The 15,295-nt window shown below is 43.3% G+C and overlaps 2 protein-coding genes across 12 annotated transcripts in view; one reads left to right on the forward strand and one right to left on the reverse strand.

Moving 5' to 3' along the window:
- L3mbtl3 (L3MBTL histone methyl-lysine binding protein 3) overlaps positions 1–8,865 on the forward strand; it is a 101,391-nt gene extending 92,526 nt beyond the window's left edge. For all 11 annotated transcript variants that reach the window (XM_052169307.1, XM_052169303.1, XM_052169305.1 and 8 more), the window contains 4 exons: positions 498–577; positions 2,293–2,777; positions 3,509–3,571; positions 7,052–8,865. In XM_052169307.1, the coding sequence (XP_052025267.1) occupies positions 498–577; positions 2,293–2,777; positions 3,509–3,571; positions 7,052–7,195 (772 nt within the window). In that variant the 3' untranslated portion in view covers positions 7,196–8,865. The remainder of the gene's footprint in view (positions 1–497; positions 578–2,292; positions 2,778–3,508; positions 3,572–7,051) is intronic.
- Positions 8,866–10,395: 1,530 nt separating this feature from the next.
- Positions 10,396–15,295, reverse strand: part of Samd3 (sterile alpha motif domain containing 3) — a 43,419-nt gene continuing 38,519 nt past the window's right edge. Inside the window, exons 8-10 of the mRNA XM_052169867.1 lie at positions 12,947–13,118; positions 11,677–11,759; positions 10,396–11,476 (exon numbers count right to left, since the gene is read on the reverse strand). Of these exons, the coding sequence (XP_052025827.1) occupies positions 11,198–11,476; positions 11,677–11,759; positions 12,947–13,118 (534 nt within the window). The 3' untranslated portion in view covers positions 10,396–11,197. The remainder of the gene's footprint in view (positions 11,477–11,676; positions 11,760–12,946; positions 13,119–15,295) is intronic.

The raw sequence follows: 15,295 nt of genomic DNA on the forward strand, positions 1-15,295 counted from the left end.
TCACCAGGGAAAGCTTCCCAGTGTTGGGATACAAGCCATGGGCCAGTCTCAGCTTCAACCAGATCTCAAGGCTGAGAAATGTAGAGTGATTTAATTAAATACATGATACAGACTCGAGACTTTTTTTTTTTTTTGGATTTGGTTTTTTCGAGACAGGGTTTCTCTGTGCGCCACCACCACCTGGCTCGAGACTTTTTTTGGGGGGTGGGGGGTGGGTGTATTCTGAATCTTACCAACGAGTACAAGTGTTATTCTTCCTGAAGGTATATTCCAAGCCATGGTTGGAATATATAGGAGTCATGTCTTCCTGAGTGTTTCGTTTTCATAGAATTTTCACCATTAAAAACCTTCCTAAGTGGCCATGAAGAAAGTGAGTTCTTATGTCTGCTGTTGGTATCAGTTGCTTTAGTCTTTAAGAAAAACAGTTGCTAAGATGCTGTTCTGAAATGCTCTAAAATTCTTCTGTCATAAGATATTGACGTAGCTATTTTTCTCAGGGAAAAGCATGCCAATAATGGCAAAGAAGATTCTGAAAGGAGAAAAGAAAATGAAGTAAAGACATCAGCGGAAGCCAAAGGTAGCCATTACATTACCATGTCATTGTTGGTTATTGCCAGAAATAGTCAAGAACCATATTGCACTGTAGCCCAGGGACATAGCTCCATGACAGTGAAATATCTAGAATCCATTGGACAATGCGTTTGACTCTCGCACACCACAGAATATGTTAAAGTAAATAGAAACAACTGGAACACAGTATTCACATTTTAGTGGAGGTATTCCTGGTTTGGTTTCCCCTCATGGAAAACAAGAGAAGGGTGTTTCTCAGGATCCAGACACTGAGGAACTTGTACTAACACATGTTCAGCTGTAACCCGTGTTCATAGTTTTTATCACATACTGGTTCAATATCAGATGTAAGGTTTGCAGAGAGATTCTCTTTGGTTCTTGCCACACTCTTCTCTAGTACTGTTGGCTGCACTGGTTTTTTTCTTAAGTATTGGAGGTCAAACCCGTGTTCTTATACTTTCTAGGCAAACACTCTGCTACAGAGCTCCATCCAGCTCCACCCCCTAATTGATAAGGAAAATAGTTTTAAACAATTTAAAAGGAATAAAAATTGTTGTGATGGCTTATGTTTGGTTTTTGCCTTAAGTAATTTAAAAAGAAGAAAAATAAATGTGGCGGCCTATGTTTGATTTATAATAGAGATACAGCAAAAGTAAGATAACCCAAAAATATCAATTCATTGAAATATGGAAAAAGTATTATAGCGTCTGTGATTGGTGAATCCATCTTCTTGTAAATGACAAATGTCATCTTTCTTTAAATTTCCATCGTGCATACACACCACATTTTCCTCAGCCCCTTCTTTGGATGTTGGTTCCATCCGCTAGCTCTTGTGAATAGTGCTTCAGTAAACACCAATGTGCAAGGGTCTCTAATGTGTCCACATGGTGTCCTCTAGGTAATACCCAGCATGGGGCCATCTTTAAGAATCCTCCATCCTGAGTCCATAGGATTCTCACCACAGGGTCTAAGAGCTCTTTTTTGTCCTCATTGTGCCTGGATTTTGTTTTGTTTTGTTTTGTTTTTCCTTAATAACTGACACTACTTAGAGTGAGATGAAATCTCGGTGCATTTTCGATTTGCATCTTTCTCATGCCTTGTCAGCGTGAGCATTTTTTGTTTTCATTTCCTACTTTATTTCTTCCTTTGTGAATTGTCTGCTCATCTCCTTTGTGTATTTATTAGTTGGATTATTGTTTTCTTGTTGCCTGGGGTTTTGCTTGCTGTTTTTATTATTTGTTATTGTTGTTCTTTGTATAATGTAAATATTTTCTGTCAGTCTATGGGTTTTCTATTTTCTCGTTTAACTGTTAAAAAAACTAAACAGTTGACGACTATATATCGACAATATGGTAATTAACTTGTATTAAACCAAGACCAGGACAAATCAAAAGAAGCAACTACCTGTAAGCAGAGCTGCAGCAGCTGCAGATTGGCACTGTTACTTCATCTAATGTATAGGGGAACAGAACAGAATTTTTCAAGGGTGGAGTTCTGTTCTGAGGCACAATTATCTTGAGCACTAAAGAGGCACCCTTGAGCAGCACGTAATAGCTATCAATAGCGTGTGTAAATTGAAAATAGCGTTTATTTATCATGGCAAACATCAATAAACTATCATGACTCGATGAGCGTGACATTGTCCACATCCCTGGTATCATTGGGGCTGTCCAGCTGCCTTTCAGACACAGATTTCCTTTTTTCTTTTTTTCCATTTACCAGTTGTTCGGGAAGAGCATACCCCTAGCGTACAGAAAACTCAGCCTCCTCAGCAAATACAGCAAGTACCACATGCTCAACCACCTCAGCAGGCACAGAAGGCTCCGCAGGCCCAGCAGGCCCAGCAGGCTCAGCAGGCACAGAAGGCTCCACAGGCCCAGCAGGCCCAGCCAGCCCAGCAGGCACAGCAGGCTCAGCAGGCACAGCAGGCTCCACAGGCCCAGCAGGCCCAGCAGGCTCCACAGGCCCAGCAGGTCCCACAGGCCCAGCAGGCCCCACAGGCCCAGCAGCCTCAGCAGTCCCAGCAGCCTCAGCAGGCCCCACAGGCCCAGCCCAGCCAGCAGCAGGCCCAGCGCCGCTCTGCTGTATTCCTTTCCTTCAAGCCCCCAATTCCATGTCTGCCCTTGCGCTGGGAGCAGCAGAGCAAGCTTCTTCCAACCGTCGCTGGAATCCCAGCTAGCAGAGTTTCCAAATGGAGCACAGACGAGGTATGTTTGCTTTTGCTACTCGATTTCGTTACCATATTCTGTCTGCAGGACCATCTGCAAGGGTATTGGCATCTTGAGTGTGAGTAAAGGCTTTGACTGCAGGTAGTGCTTATGAAAGGGCTTAAAAGGGAAGAGTATGGGGGTTAGGTGAGTGTGGCTAGGCGGTGTGGGGGAAGGTGTCCAGGCCAGCCCTTGCCTGGGTACCTCTGCCCCTGAGGGACCACACACACACAGGCATAGTATAAAATAGAGTTTATTCAGAGTAGGGGATGAGAGTTAGTGGTAGAGTTTATTCAGAGTAGGGGATGGGAGTTAGTAGTAGAGAGAGGCAGAGAGAGGGGAGAGGGAGAGAGAGAGAGAACAGAGAGAATAGAGAGAGTGGGGTGGAGGCCGGCCATGACCACATGGAGTGGGGAAGAGCCCCAGGGGCAGAGAGGTGAGAGAATGTGGGAGAGCAGAGAGCAAAGAGGGAGAGGAGGAGCAAGTAGCCCCTCTTATAGTGGGCCAGATCTCTGAGGCGGGGCATACCTGGCTATTGCCAGGTAGGTGTGGGGTGGAGCTTAGACAAAACCCCAACAGCTTAATCTTTCAGGGTTTTGTTTCCCCTATGAGAGAAATTTTACCATGAGGGAATTGCATTAGGTATATGGTTCGAATATTTTTGAACCTGCAATGTGTGGATCCCAGCTTCTTCTTTTTTAATCTTGGAATTTTGATATTACTTTTGGCAGGTGTCAGAATTCATTCAGAGCTTGCCTGGGTGTGAAGAACATGGAAAGGTGTTTAAGGATGAGGTGAGTATCTCACTATATTGTAATATGTTTCCTGATGGGAACAAAGCACAGAGATGTAGCAGCGGGGAAATGTGCTAAATTAACAGTCAGGAGATGAGTTCCATCAAAGTAGACGTTTGGCGTGTGGTGGCATTACAAGCAGCGTTAACCACCTGGATTAAAATGTCTCACAGGAGCTCCAAAGGAAAGCTCGTACCAAGTATTTCTTGATCACATACACTAACCCTAGACATGTCATAAAACTCCCCACAAAACTCATTGGCATGTTCTTAATTAGTTTGTAGCACCGAAATAAATCAAAGGAAGACATTGGCAGTGTTTTGATAAAATAAGATTTCTCATTACTTTAATTTCAGATATTACCTATCATCTTCACAATATCAACAGGAACTCCACCTAATGCTCAGAGTAGAGAGTTGTGCTGAAGCCAGGAGCAGTCTTAGCTCTCACCTGTGTCTTAGCAATCCGTGTAAGAGCAGGAATTTATCACTGTCTACCTCTGAGACTATCATTTTTAAAAAAATATTTATTTATTTCAAATTCGTATACAAATTTCCTTATGGCCTTTTCATGTATACCATTGGCTAATGCCTCCCCATCCAGGTTCCCCCATCTCCCTGCTCACCCCCAATCCCAAATGTCCCATTCTGTCCCCAGTTGGCTAATGCCTCCCCATCCAGGTTCCCCCATCTCCCTGCTCACCCCCAATCCCAAATGTCCCATTCTTTCTGTCCCCAGTATTGCTCATTCAGCTTCCATGTCACAGGAAGTCTATGACCCTTCCCGTCCCGCTTCCTTGATACTTCTTCAAATCACAAGCTAGGATTGTATCTTCGAGAACATGCGGTATTCAGCTTTCTGAGTTAGGTTACTTGACTTAATTTGCACACCCAGTGGGTTTTCCTGAAAATTATAATAATTCCATCTTTTGCTGTGGCCAAATAAGAGTTCATTGTATGCAAGTCCAGCATTTTAATTTCCGATTACATTGTTGATATATAGACATTAGCAGCAATAAACATAGATTAAATGAACATAGATCTCCGATAGGATAGCATCCTTTTAGTTAGTCGGGGGTCTCATAGCTGAGTCTTAGGGTGATTATATTTTTAGCTCTGATGTGAGAAACTTCCACACTGATTTTTCAATAGGGCAACGCCAGTCTTCACTGTTGCCAGCCATGAGTACTGGCTCCTCTTGCCCCACATCATTCCCAGTATTTGTTGTAATTCGTTCTCTTAATAAAGGAATATAGGTGGAAGTTAAAGGACCACATAGATCCATCCTATTTTTCATGTGGGTTCCAGAGAGAAACTCATGTTGTCAAGCTTTTCCAGTGAGTCACTTCAATAACCCTTTCTTCTTCTATATTTAGTGGAATGAGGAAGATTTAAGAAAAAAAAAAAAAGAAAAGAAACTCAGCTACTTACTTATAAGCTTGTAATTAGTTAGTTTTGGGGAATTCAGGATTGCAATAGTTTACTGGGGCTTCTATGGCAAAGCATGTCACAGTATCATAAATAGTAGAAATGTATTATCTCACAGTTCTCAAAGCAAGACTAGAAAACCAGCCTCTAAGTTCTGTTTTAGCCTCTCCTATGGATGGCTTATAGATAGTTATCTTTCTGTTTTCCTATGTGTCTGTCTGTGTTTCCAGATTCACCTCCTGGACCCAGAGCTCAGCTCACCTTGTGTGACCTTAACTTAGCCAATTACTACTTACAGTTGAAATGACACTATTTCCAAATAAGCTCCAATTCTGAGGAAGTCAAGATAAGAATTTGCAAAAGAGGGGCTGGAAAGATGCCTCAGTGGTTAACAGCACCGCTCTTCCAGAGGACCCAGGGTACATTCCCAACACTCACATGAAGGTGTACAACCAGCTGTAACTAACGCCAGTCCCAGGGGATCAGACACCCTCTGCTGCCCTCTGCACACGTGTGGTGCACAGGCACATGTTATAGGGCAAAACACCCACACACATAAAATAAAAATAAAAATTGTATAAGAATTTTCAGCCTGGCGTGGTAGTGAATACTTATAATCTCAGCACTTTAGAGGCAGAGGCAAGTGGATCTCTGTGAGTTCAAGACCAAGCTAGTTTATAGTCCCAGGACAGCCAGGATTGTGTAGAGAAACCCTGTCTCAAAAAACAAACAAAACAAAACCAAAACAACAGAAAGAATTTGAAGAAGACACGGTTTAGCTGCCATTAACCATTCGGGATGGCTAAAGCTTCTAGTTACTCTGAGGCAGAAAACACAGCATGTGCCATTTCTTCAAAATAGTTCAAAAATAGGGAAACTGAGGGAAAAGTTAATTAATGCCTTGTACGACCTTGCAGTTCCCTAAAGGCTGAAAGCTATTTTAAAAACAATACCTTTTCTGTTTGTCACCCCACACTAAACCGAATTTCATTTCCATCACGTCCTGGCTTTGAGCTTCAAGCTGTCCTATTTTGTAATGACACTTTTCATCTCAGGAGGGGCCCAGAAAGGAAAGCATTTGCATGGCTTTAGTTTAATACCTCACATTCCTCACGGGCTCTTGGTTGTCTGTCTATGGAGGCTGATTATGGCCGAGCCTGTCTTTCTCATTGTTTTGCTTCACAGGTAGAGGGGGGAATCTGTTAGGTGTTCATGGGTAACTTGTTCTTTGCTCAAATTTATTTTGTGTCCAGAAGCATTGTTATCTCTATAACTTAAAAACAAACAAACAAATTATATATTTGACTCAGTACCTAATTGAGAAGAACACAAGAAGGTTGTGGGTTTGTGGGCGTGGTAAGATGGCTTGGTGCGGGAAGTATTTGCAGCATAAACATTGTGACCTTTGGCTCCCCACTACTGCTGTAGGAAACCAGTCGTGGCAGCGCATAACTGTAAAAAATGAGCACTGAGACACAGGCAGGGGGAATCCTGGGACTCGGGCTGGAGGTTTGAGCTGGAGGCAAGCCCAGGTTCAGTAAGAGACCCTGCCTCAGGCAAAATTGAACTCTGGCCGCACACACACACACACACACAGTTTTAAATTATCAGTAGGCACGGACACTTTTCCTTCTCCTGTGGACAGTGATTTCAGATAATTGAGTTTTACTATGCTGGTTTTAGATAAGACAAACCCATAGATCAGGAGTGTCGTGTTCAGCCGGTAGTGGTGGCACATACCTTTAATCCCAGCACTATGGGAGGCAGAGGCAGGCGGATTTCTGAGTTCGAGGCCAGCCTGGTCTACAGAGTGAGTTCCAGGACAGCCAGGGCTACACAGAGAAACCCTGTCTCAAAAAAAAAAAAAAAACAAAAACCAAAAAAAAAAAAAAAAAACCAAAAAAAAAAGGAATGTTGTGTTCATGAGCTCCTGTGTGTGCTGTGTTAGTATTGATATAAAGAATTCAGTTGATAATACAGCATAAAGCTTTGAATATTCCAATACTCCCTCTGGTTAATCCACCTTCCTTTGTTTTTCCCCCCTTTATTCCAGCAAATTGATGGAGAAGCCTTTTTACTCATGACCCAAACAGACATTGTTAAAATTATGAGCATCAAGCTGGGCCCAGCTCTCAAAATTTTCAATTCTATTCTGATGTTCAAAGCCGCGGAGAAGAATTCCCACAACGAACTGTGAAGACGGTGAATCTTGGCGCCATCGGCTTCTGCTTTATAGTCCATTATGTTCCTTCAAAGCACAAGGACAGCTCCAGCTCCGAGTGAGAAAGAAGGCTTCAGGATTCACAGGAGCAGCACTCCGGGGCCACATCTGTCCCTCCAGCTGCGTACATATTCTTAGGAGATGCCTGAGCTTCTTACCAGCAACTGCCCAACAACGGTCGCCTTTTGGTTCCGCTCACTGAGCTAAACTTACCTTTGTAAACTTACCTTTTTTTGGATGTGGGAGGAGGGTGGGGGAAGGGAGCTTCGTTATTTATGGATGGGGAAATCAGAACTTTTGGCATTTTGTAAACATTATCGGAGTCTCTTTCATGTATACCTTCTTTTTGTTTGTTTGTTTTTCAATACTTTCAAGAACCTTTTTATATAACTGAATCTCAACCTAAACCAAATCTTTTGAACTTGGCTGGGTTTAGCCTGGGACTGGTGTCAGTCACGTTCGCCCTGTGCCATATTTGGAATTGCAGCATTAGCCAAGTATAACCAACGTTGTGAGTCACGATATTGCCTAACTGTGTGTCATCCTCTGTTGGGACTGAAGAGTTGTAAATACAACCTTTCTTTAAATCCATGTTTTTACTTTTGCACGCATCATGAATTGTTAAAGTACTTTTCACCAGCATCTTTACCGTTATTATTACCAAAAAAAAATGTACATAAAAGAATGGAATTGAAGAATAAACTATATAAACCTACTTAGATTTGAAGGAAGTAGTGTATCTGGACGGAATCAATTTTGTACATCATGGTGCCGCTGTGTTTCCAGCCGTTGGCATCAGAGGATTGTGCAGTTACATATCCCAAGGGATGCTGATGGGGACTTTGATTTGTGACGTCATTGTGTGCATCTCTGTAAATGACATGGAGGTAGCTGGTGCTTTACCGAAGAGGACTCACTGGTTGCTGGAAACACTAACCCTTCAAGAGCTCCCATCCGTCCCACAGGTCCTCTGGATTTCCTCCAAGTGAACTGAGAATCACAGAGAGGATCTGACTGCACAGACCTGGTGTGACCGTCACACCAACAGACACAGAGTTCTCCATGCTCACAGGCTGAGAAGGTGGTTCCCGAAGCCATGATTCCGGAACCTCCCATGAGGAAAAGATTCCTTTTCCTATAAAATATTTTGCCTTGATTTTTAAGCATCTGGATGCACTTTAAAAGGAGAGCCCGTGGTTATTTATAAACTCATAGCTGGCAGTGTTTCGTTTGTAAGCGTGCACTTCTAAGGGGAAGGTAAAATATTGTGTCAGTCTTTGGATGTGCTTTCTAATTCCACGATTAGACATTTACCCAAGGACTGATTTAAAAATAGAAAAGTTTAGTAGCATGCTGTCAGAACTCTGGGGAAAGTCCCACCTCTTTCTGTAAACTCTTAAATGTTTTTCTGGTGTAGGACTTCCTTTGATGTGCCATAGTAGGAGTCCTTTGCATTTGTCATGATTCAAGGTAAACAGGGTCCGTGACATCTGCAATGTCCTCTTCATTTCTCTGCATGAATCTGCTAAATGAGCTTTTTACTGTTACTCCCCCCCCTTCTTTGTCGTGGTCAGTATTTGTACAATAACTTGCACTTGTTACATGTGATATGGATGAAATAAAATCTTAATTGCAGATTCTTTTTATACATGTATGATTTTTTTAAGGAGGTTATTAAATGGGAGAGGTTAAAAAAAACAGGAACAATATCATATCTAACAAAAGTTATGTAAGGCTTGGTTGTATTTTAGTATTTAGAACACCTACACGGCATTTGCAAGCCCCTGGGTTTGATCTGATTGACTACAAAACAACAACAAATAAGCAGCAATGTTAAAGATACTGTAGGGCTGGGAGATGCCTCCGTTGCTAAAGTGCCTGTCACACTAGCATGAGGTCCCGAGTTTGTATGTCTAGCACCTGTGGAAGAACCAGGTGTACATGCAACCCGGTGAGCTTGGTTGTCCAGGGAGCCTTGCCGAATTCATGAAACTTAAGCTCAGTGAGAAGCCATGGCCCAGAAGAAATGAAGGTCGTGAGGCTAGAGAAACAGCTCGCTGTTAAAAGTACTGCTCAATTTCCAGCACCTACATGGCATCACAGCCGTCAGTGACTCCAGTTTAAGAACATCCAATCTCCTCTTCTGGCCTACGCATGCATTAAACGCATGCATGATGCACAGGCAGGCATGCAGGCAAACAGGCATACTTGGGTGGAGAGTAGTCATACAGGAAGACATAGTGATACTGGAAATGGAACCCTGGGTGTACACACACAGACACACACACACACACATATATAAAGTGAATGCTGTAAGGAAGGAGATTTTTAAATCTAAGACTTCACTTCTAAGCAGTACGTTCTTCTGGAAGGAAAGGGAGGCAATGACCATTCTGGGGTGGCATGGGATTCACTGTACCTCAAGCAGGTGATCTTTTTCACTGTCCCATCCCTGGGACATGGTGTTAAAGGAGAGAATGGGGTAAAGCTGAAGTAAGGGATTCCTGGAGCAGCCTTAGGAGAAGACAGAAGGGAGGGATGTGTGTGGGGGATCCACAGGGGCTGACTAGTGATGGCGTGCTATCCCATGCAAGGCAGACGAAACCCGTCTGCAGGCTTGTGTTTACCATAGACAGCATCATCTCCTATATTCAGTGGACTCATCCCAAAGATGACAGTGTACGCATGTCAAAGAGAGTGTTTCCCGATGTGGTAGTACCAAACCAGGCTCCAAGAGATGCCCCTCGAGATAGGCGTGACTCTACTATGTTGGCACGTACATCCTTTGTGAATTGAGAGCCCAGCTGGCCCACAACCCTACCCTGTCAGTCACCCTGCACAGCCTGAGTGACAACTGGGACGCTCAGTTTCCCACAGGACTGTAGACCCTATAAGGAAAGTGCTTCGGGAGCTGGTAAGTCCAAATTTATCGCAGACTGTGGAGTTTTTAAACAAGGGATTGGAAGGAGTCATTTGAGTAATGCAAAGTTTGTAAGGGGGTTCTTTATTTTAGTAAAAAGAAAAGGATAAAGATTTAATCATTTTAAGAAAGCCCATTTGATGAAATAACCCAGGCTTATCTGGTTGTGTGACAAGTATTAACACTTTAAAATCTCTACAATATCCAGAATGACTCCTCCGACCCCAACTCCACCCCCCCCCCCCCCCCCCCGTTCTTCAGAATTAGGAAATAACATGATATTTTGATGATAATACTAAGGCATGCCTTAAGCTACTATTTTACAGGGTTCTTTTTTCTTGTGAAAGTCCTCAGAAAACAGATATTGCCTGGGTCCTGTTACCCCAGAAGTACTATCTCACCATTTCATGGATGAACAAATAAATTTCAGTGTGACCATTGAGCATGGGCTGATGAAGGGTTCTCTATGGAAGGAACCCTGAAAGATAAACATGCAGGCGGACTCTGGGGCCAATAAGATGGGCCACCAAAGAGGATACCCCAAGATCGCAGCTGCTCCCTTACTCAATACTCATCAAAAGGAAACAGAAACACATCAGATAAAGCAGGGTATCTGGGACAAGGAAATTGAGGACTATATATCACTTTAAAATATTCCAGTTCAAGATGTTTCCAACCAATGCTCTAACCAAAGAAACTAAAGAGGCTCAACTCTTGGGCATTCAAGCTGTCACACTTGAGTTAAGCTCAGGGTCAGACCCTAACTGGGAGGATTTTACCTCATAACCTCTTTTATGCCAGGTAAAACTGACACTGCTGAACTTGAAACCTTGACTACAGAACTCAGGTCAAACTCAAAGCCTTTAAGTAGTATTTTATTACCGAACTTCACAAAGAACTTAAATATCTAAGTTGAAGAGAGAGGCTTCAAAAATTCATTGATACTGGAAACAATCTGATTGATTTTTCTAACCCCTACCTCTAAGGCAATAGATTTTCTAAGATGAATCTGCAATTGTTTGGGAAACGTCTACCACCCTGGGGGGTTCATTCAGACATTAAGTGATAGGAGGTTGAGATCTGATTTCTTTTTCTTTCAAAGAGGGAAACCTGGGACTCTGCAAGTCAAAGATCAACGTCTCAAGGAAGTTGAAGGTTTGGGACAGTCGTCTTGGACGCTCGATCCCAAACACACGGAAAGCAGACACCAAAGCAGCCAGAGCTGTGACGCAGTCATCCACCTTCGTGAGCTTCTCTTTGTCCAGATACAGAGAGAACTCACAGCCGTTGATGTGGAAAGGGTTTTTAACTTCCAACACAGGCGTGGACACGCGCACCTGAGGAAGAGGAAAGACATCAGTCACCACCGATGTGTGAAAAGCTAAGTGATAAAGCCACCCTGAACGTGGAACGGTGTTACAGTAGGTGAGCTAGTTACAGCGCAGCCTAATCATACCGCGAAACGACTGAAATAGGCCACTCGCCTACGTGAATCATAGGAAGGCATAAAATGAATGGTCATAAACATTGTGCGTACCTTCCCATTCACAACGACAAAAAGGCTGGGCTCATCCCCAAAAACATGTGGAAGCAGTAAACACGTGGCAGTCATCTTCATATCTGTCAAAGCAAGCACATCCAAGGTTTAGAAACGGTGGCGTGGGGGTGCCTTCCAAAAACTGTACCAAAAAACTACTATTAAAATGTTGGGTTTGCTCTTTGTTAAATCATCATCACCTTCCGCTCTGAATATTAAGTCTTCTTGGATGAATATTTGTCTCAGTTAGGGTTTGGCTGCTGTGAACAGACACCACAACCAAAGCAGTCCTTCTAAGGACAACATTCAATTGGAGTTGGCCTACAGGTTCAGTTCAGTATTGTCACGTCGGGAACAAGACCACTTCCAGGCAGGCATGAAGCGAGTGGAGCTGAGAGTTCTACATCTTCGCCTGTCAGTCTCTAAGAGAAGACTGACTTCCAGGCATCTAGGAAATGGATCTGGTAGCCCACACCCACAGTGACCACCTACTCCAGCAGGGCCACACCTTCTAATAGTGCCACTCCCTGGGCTGAGTAAACCCACATAAACCGTCACAGTATTTTACAATCATTTTTTTTGCATGTATCTGTGGCCCATGTACATATATGTGTATGCATGTTTACATGTGTGGACACATACATGTGGGTGTGCGCATGGGTGTGTGGAAACCCAGAATTGACATCAAGCATCTTCCCCCAATGCTTTCCGTTTTCTTTACTGGGGTGGGGTCACCTGCTGCGTTTGGAGCTTGCACATCAGTGGGTCCAGTTAGCCAGCTTGCGTCAGGACCCTGTCTCTGCCTCCCAGGTCCTGGGATGACAGGTGCTCACCGTACCTGCCCAGCTTTGACACGGATTCTGGGATCCAGAAGTCCATTCTTCATGCTTGCACAGCAAACATTTAATCTGGAAATCTCCCTGTTATCATAACCATTTTTAAACAAGATTTTTCTAATGAACCCTTCAAGCCTTCAGGTTATCTGCTAGGCTGTGGCAAGCAGTCAGGAGTTCTGTGCTGTGTCCATCTGCCAGATCTTAACCGTGTTCGGCCTTGTGGTGTGTATTATAAAAGCAAAAGGAACCAGAGCTCATAATATAATTTTATAATAATGAGTGCACATTCTTAACCTAGGCTTTTTCTCTCCCTCGTTTGATTATTTTTTTCCTGTCTCAATGAATTGTACTTAGTATAATGAAGCGCTTCTGTCTGGAGTTGCAGAAATGGCTGAGAGCCTGCTCCCAATCCCCAAATCCTGGGGTTTACTAACCCTTCAGCACTCCTTCGTCCGTGTAGTGTTTCATCTTCTCTTGCAGGGCAGTGTGGATTGGATTGTCCAGCACTGGCAAGGCAGTCAGTATATTTTCCGAGTAGGATTCCAGGATATGCCTTGTTTTCTTATAAATATCTGTTTTTGTAAGAATTTGAACTTCTCTGAACATCTGGTGGAAGAGAGAGAGAGAGATTCCAGGTCACAAGAAAAGGTTATTAATCTTTTCCTTATCAGGGAGAGTATGGCTGGGTCGCTCCACCCTATGCTTCCAAGAATGACACGATCTATTCCCGAGTCTTTAGTAGCTTAGCACTGGATGCAGGACAAGAGCAGGAGTCTGAAGTGAACAGCCAAACAAATAATGGATCCAAAATTAAAATTTAGGAGCTGGGCAGTGTTGGCACGGGCCTTTAATCCCAGCACTCAGGAGGCAGAGGCAGGCAGTCTTCTTGAGTTTGAAATCAGCCTGGTTTATAGAGTGAATTTCAGCCCAGCTAGGGCTACACAGAAAAACCCTGTCTCAGAACAGAAGAAAACGAGGAGGAAGAAGAGGAAGAAGAAGTAGAAAATGAGGAGGAGGACGAGGAGGAGGAGGAGGAGGAGGAGGAGGAGGAGGAGGAGGAGGAGGAGGAGGAGGAGGAAAAACTTAGGGAAACGTTTGTTCTATTTTATAGACTTGGCTATTTTTTAATACTAGAATGGAAAATAAGGCAAATTACAAATTAGAACTTTGGGTATAAATTCCACTAAATGAAAATCACAAAATGTCTCTATACATGGATATTAGCTGTTTGTGTTACACGCATCAAATCCCTGGTGCATTTCTTTCTATAAACCATGTTTGTTGTCATTATGGTTTTGTTTTTCTCAACTTGACATAAATCTAGACAGCAGGAAAGAGAGGATATCGACTGAGACATGGCTTCTATTAGACTGGCCTGTGGGAGTGGCCATGGAAATCTTTGTAATGGCTAATCAACGCTGGAGGTCCGTGGTGGCCCCTGCTTGGACAGTATAAGAAAGGCAGGCCAGGGGAGCAAGCTAGTGAGCAGTGCTCCTCAAAAGGTTTCTGCTTCAGTTCCTGCCACCAGGTTCCTGCTCCAGGTTCCTGACTTGGCTTCTCCTGATCATGGACTCTGCAACCTGTAAGCCAAATGAATTCCTTCCAAGTCGTTTCTGATCTGTGTTATCACGACAATGGAAACCAGGCTAGGATGGTTATGTCTCAGCAGTGTCCAGCAAAAGGCAACACTGGAACACTACTGGTTTTTCAGAAACAACTCTTGAAAAATACCTAATCTTAGGGCCCTAAGGAAGTGTTTTAGAGGCTGTAAGATGAGTTTAACACTATATGTGCAGAAGAGTGGGCCTCCAAGTTAAAGCAAACCCAATAGAAAGAAGCCTCTTGAGATCAAAACCACTTTTGCCTATCTTTTCTAGAAATTTCTAAATTTGGCCTCCCAGGGAATTCCACCCCTACTGTTCTTCCTCGTTCACTGACAAAATGAGGCCATTGGATTGTCTAGTCATCTCCACGAACGTGAGTTAATTTAGTTACCACCGTCCCTAAGATTGCACCATTGAATGTTGACCATGGGGCCGCATGAGTCCTTAGATATTTGGGTAAACTTTAAATAGATCAAGGTGTAAAAGTTAAGGCATTTGAAGCTGAGACTCACAGCCTCCTCACAGCACAGTGCTGAGCTGAGTGTTATGAAAGGCCCTCTCACTACAGAGGAAGGAAAATTTAATGTGAGGAAGATCAAGTTAGCCTCTTCCCTGGGCCCAGGGCCCATTGTTTCTCTTTATTTGGATATAATTTCAGTTGATATGAAACTTCAAATAAATAGAACTTGTGGATACCCTCCATGAAGACCTACTAACAATAAACTGTAGACAAGCTGCCCCCTTTGTCCCTTAATTTTACTAAGTACAGAGACACTTACAGTTGGGGAATTTAACTTTCTGCCTCGGTCAGATTTGCCAGGATTTTTTTCTTTTTGTGTTTTGCTTTTTTTTTTTTTTTTTTTTCCCTAGATCCAGGGTTGCTAGAGAGATGCACATACCATGTCTCAAACTGTGTCTCTTGCCTGAAGCAAGGTTTTTTGGGCATTTTTGGAAAGTGGTTCATCAGCATGTATTCCTTTCCTCTATGTTTGTGTGGTATTTTCCCCAAGCTTCTGCATTTGAGGTAAGAATCAGGAACACTAAATGGGAATTTGTCCCTATGTTAAAGATACTCTCTCTCTCTCCCCCTCCCTCTCTTTCTCTTTCCCTCCCTCTTTCTCTCTCTCTCCCTCCCTCCCTCCCTCTCTCTCTTTCTTTCTTTCTTTCCTGCTTTTCTTT

This window comes from Apodemus sylvaticus, chromosome 23 (assembly GCF_947179515.1).
Source record: "Apodemus sylvaticus chromosome 23, mApoSyl1.1, whole genome shotgun sequence".
Taxonomy (NCBI): Eukaryota; Metazoa; Chordata; class Mammalia; order Rodentia; family Muridae; genus Apodemus; species Apodemus sylvaticus.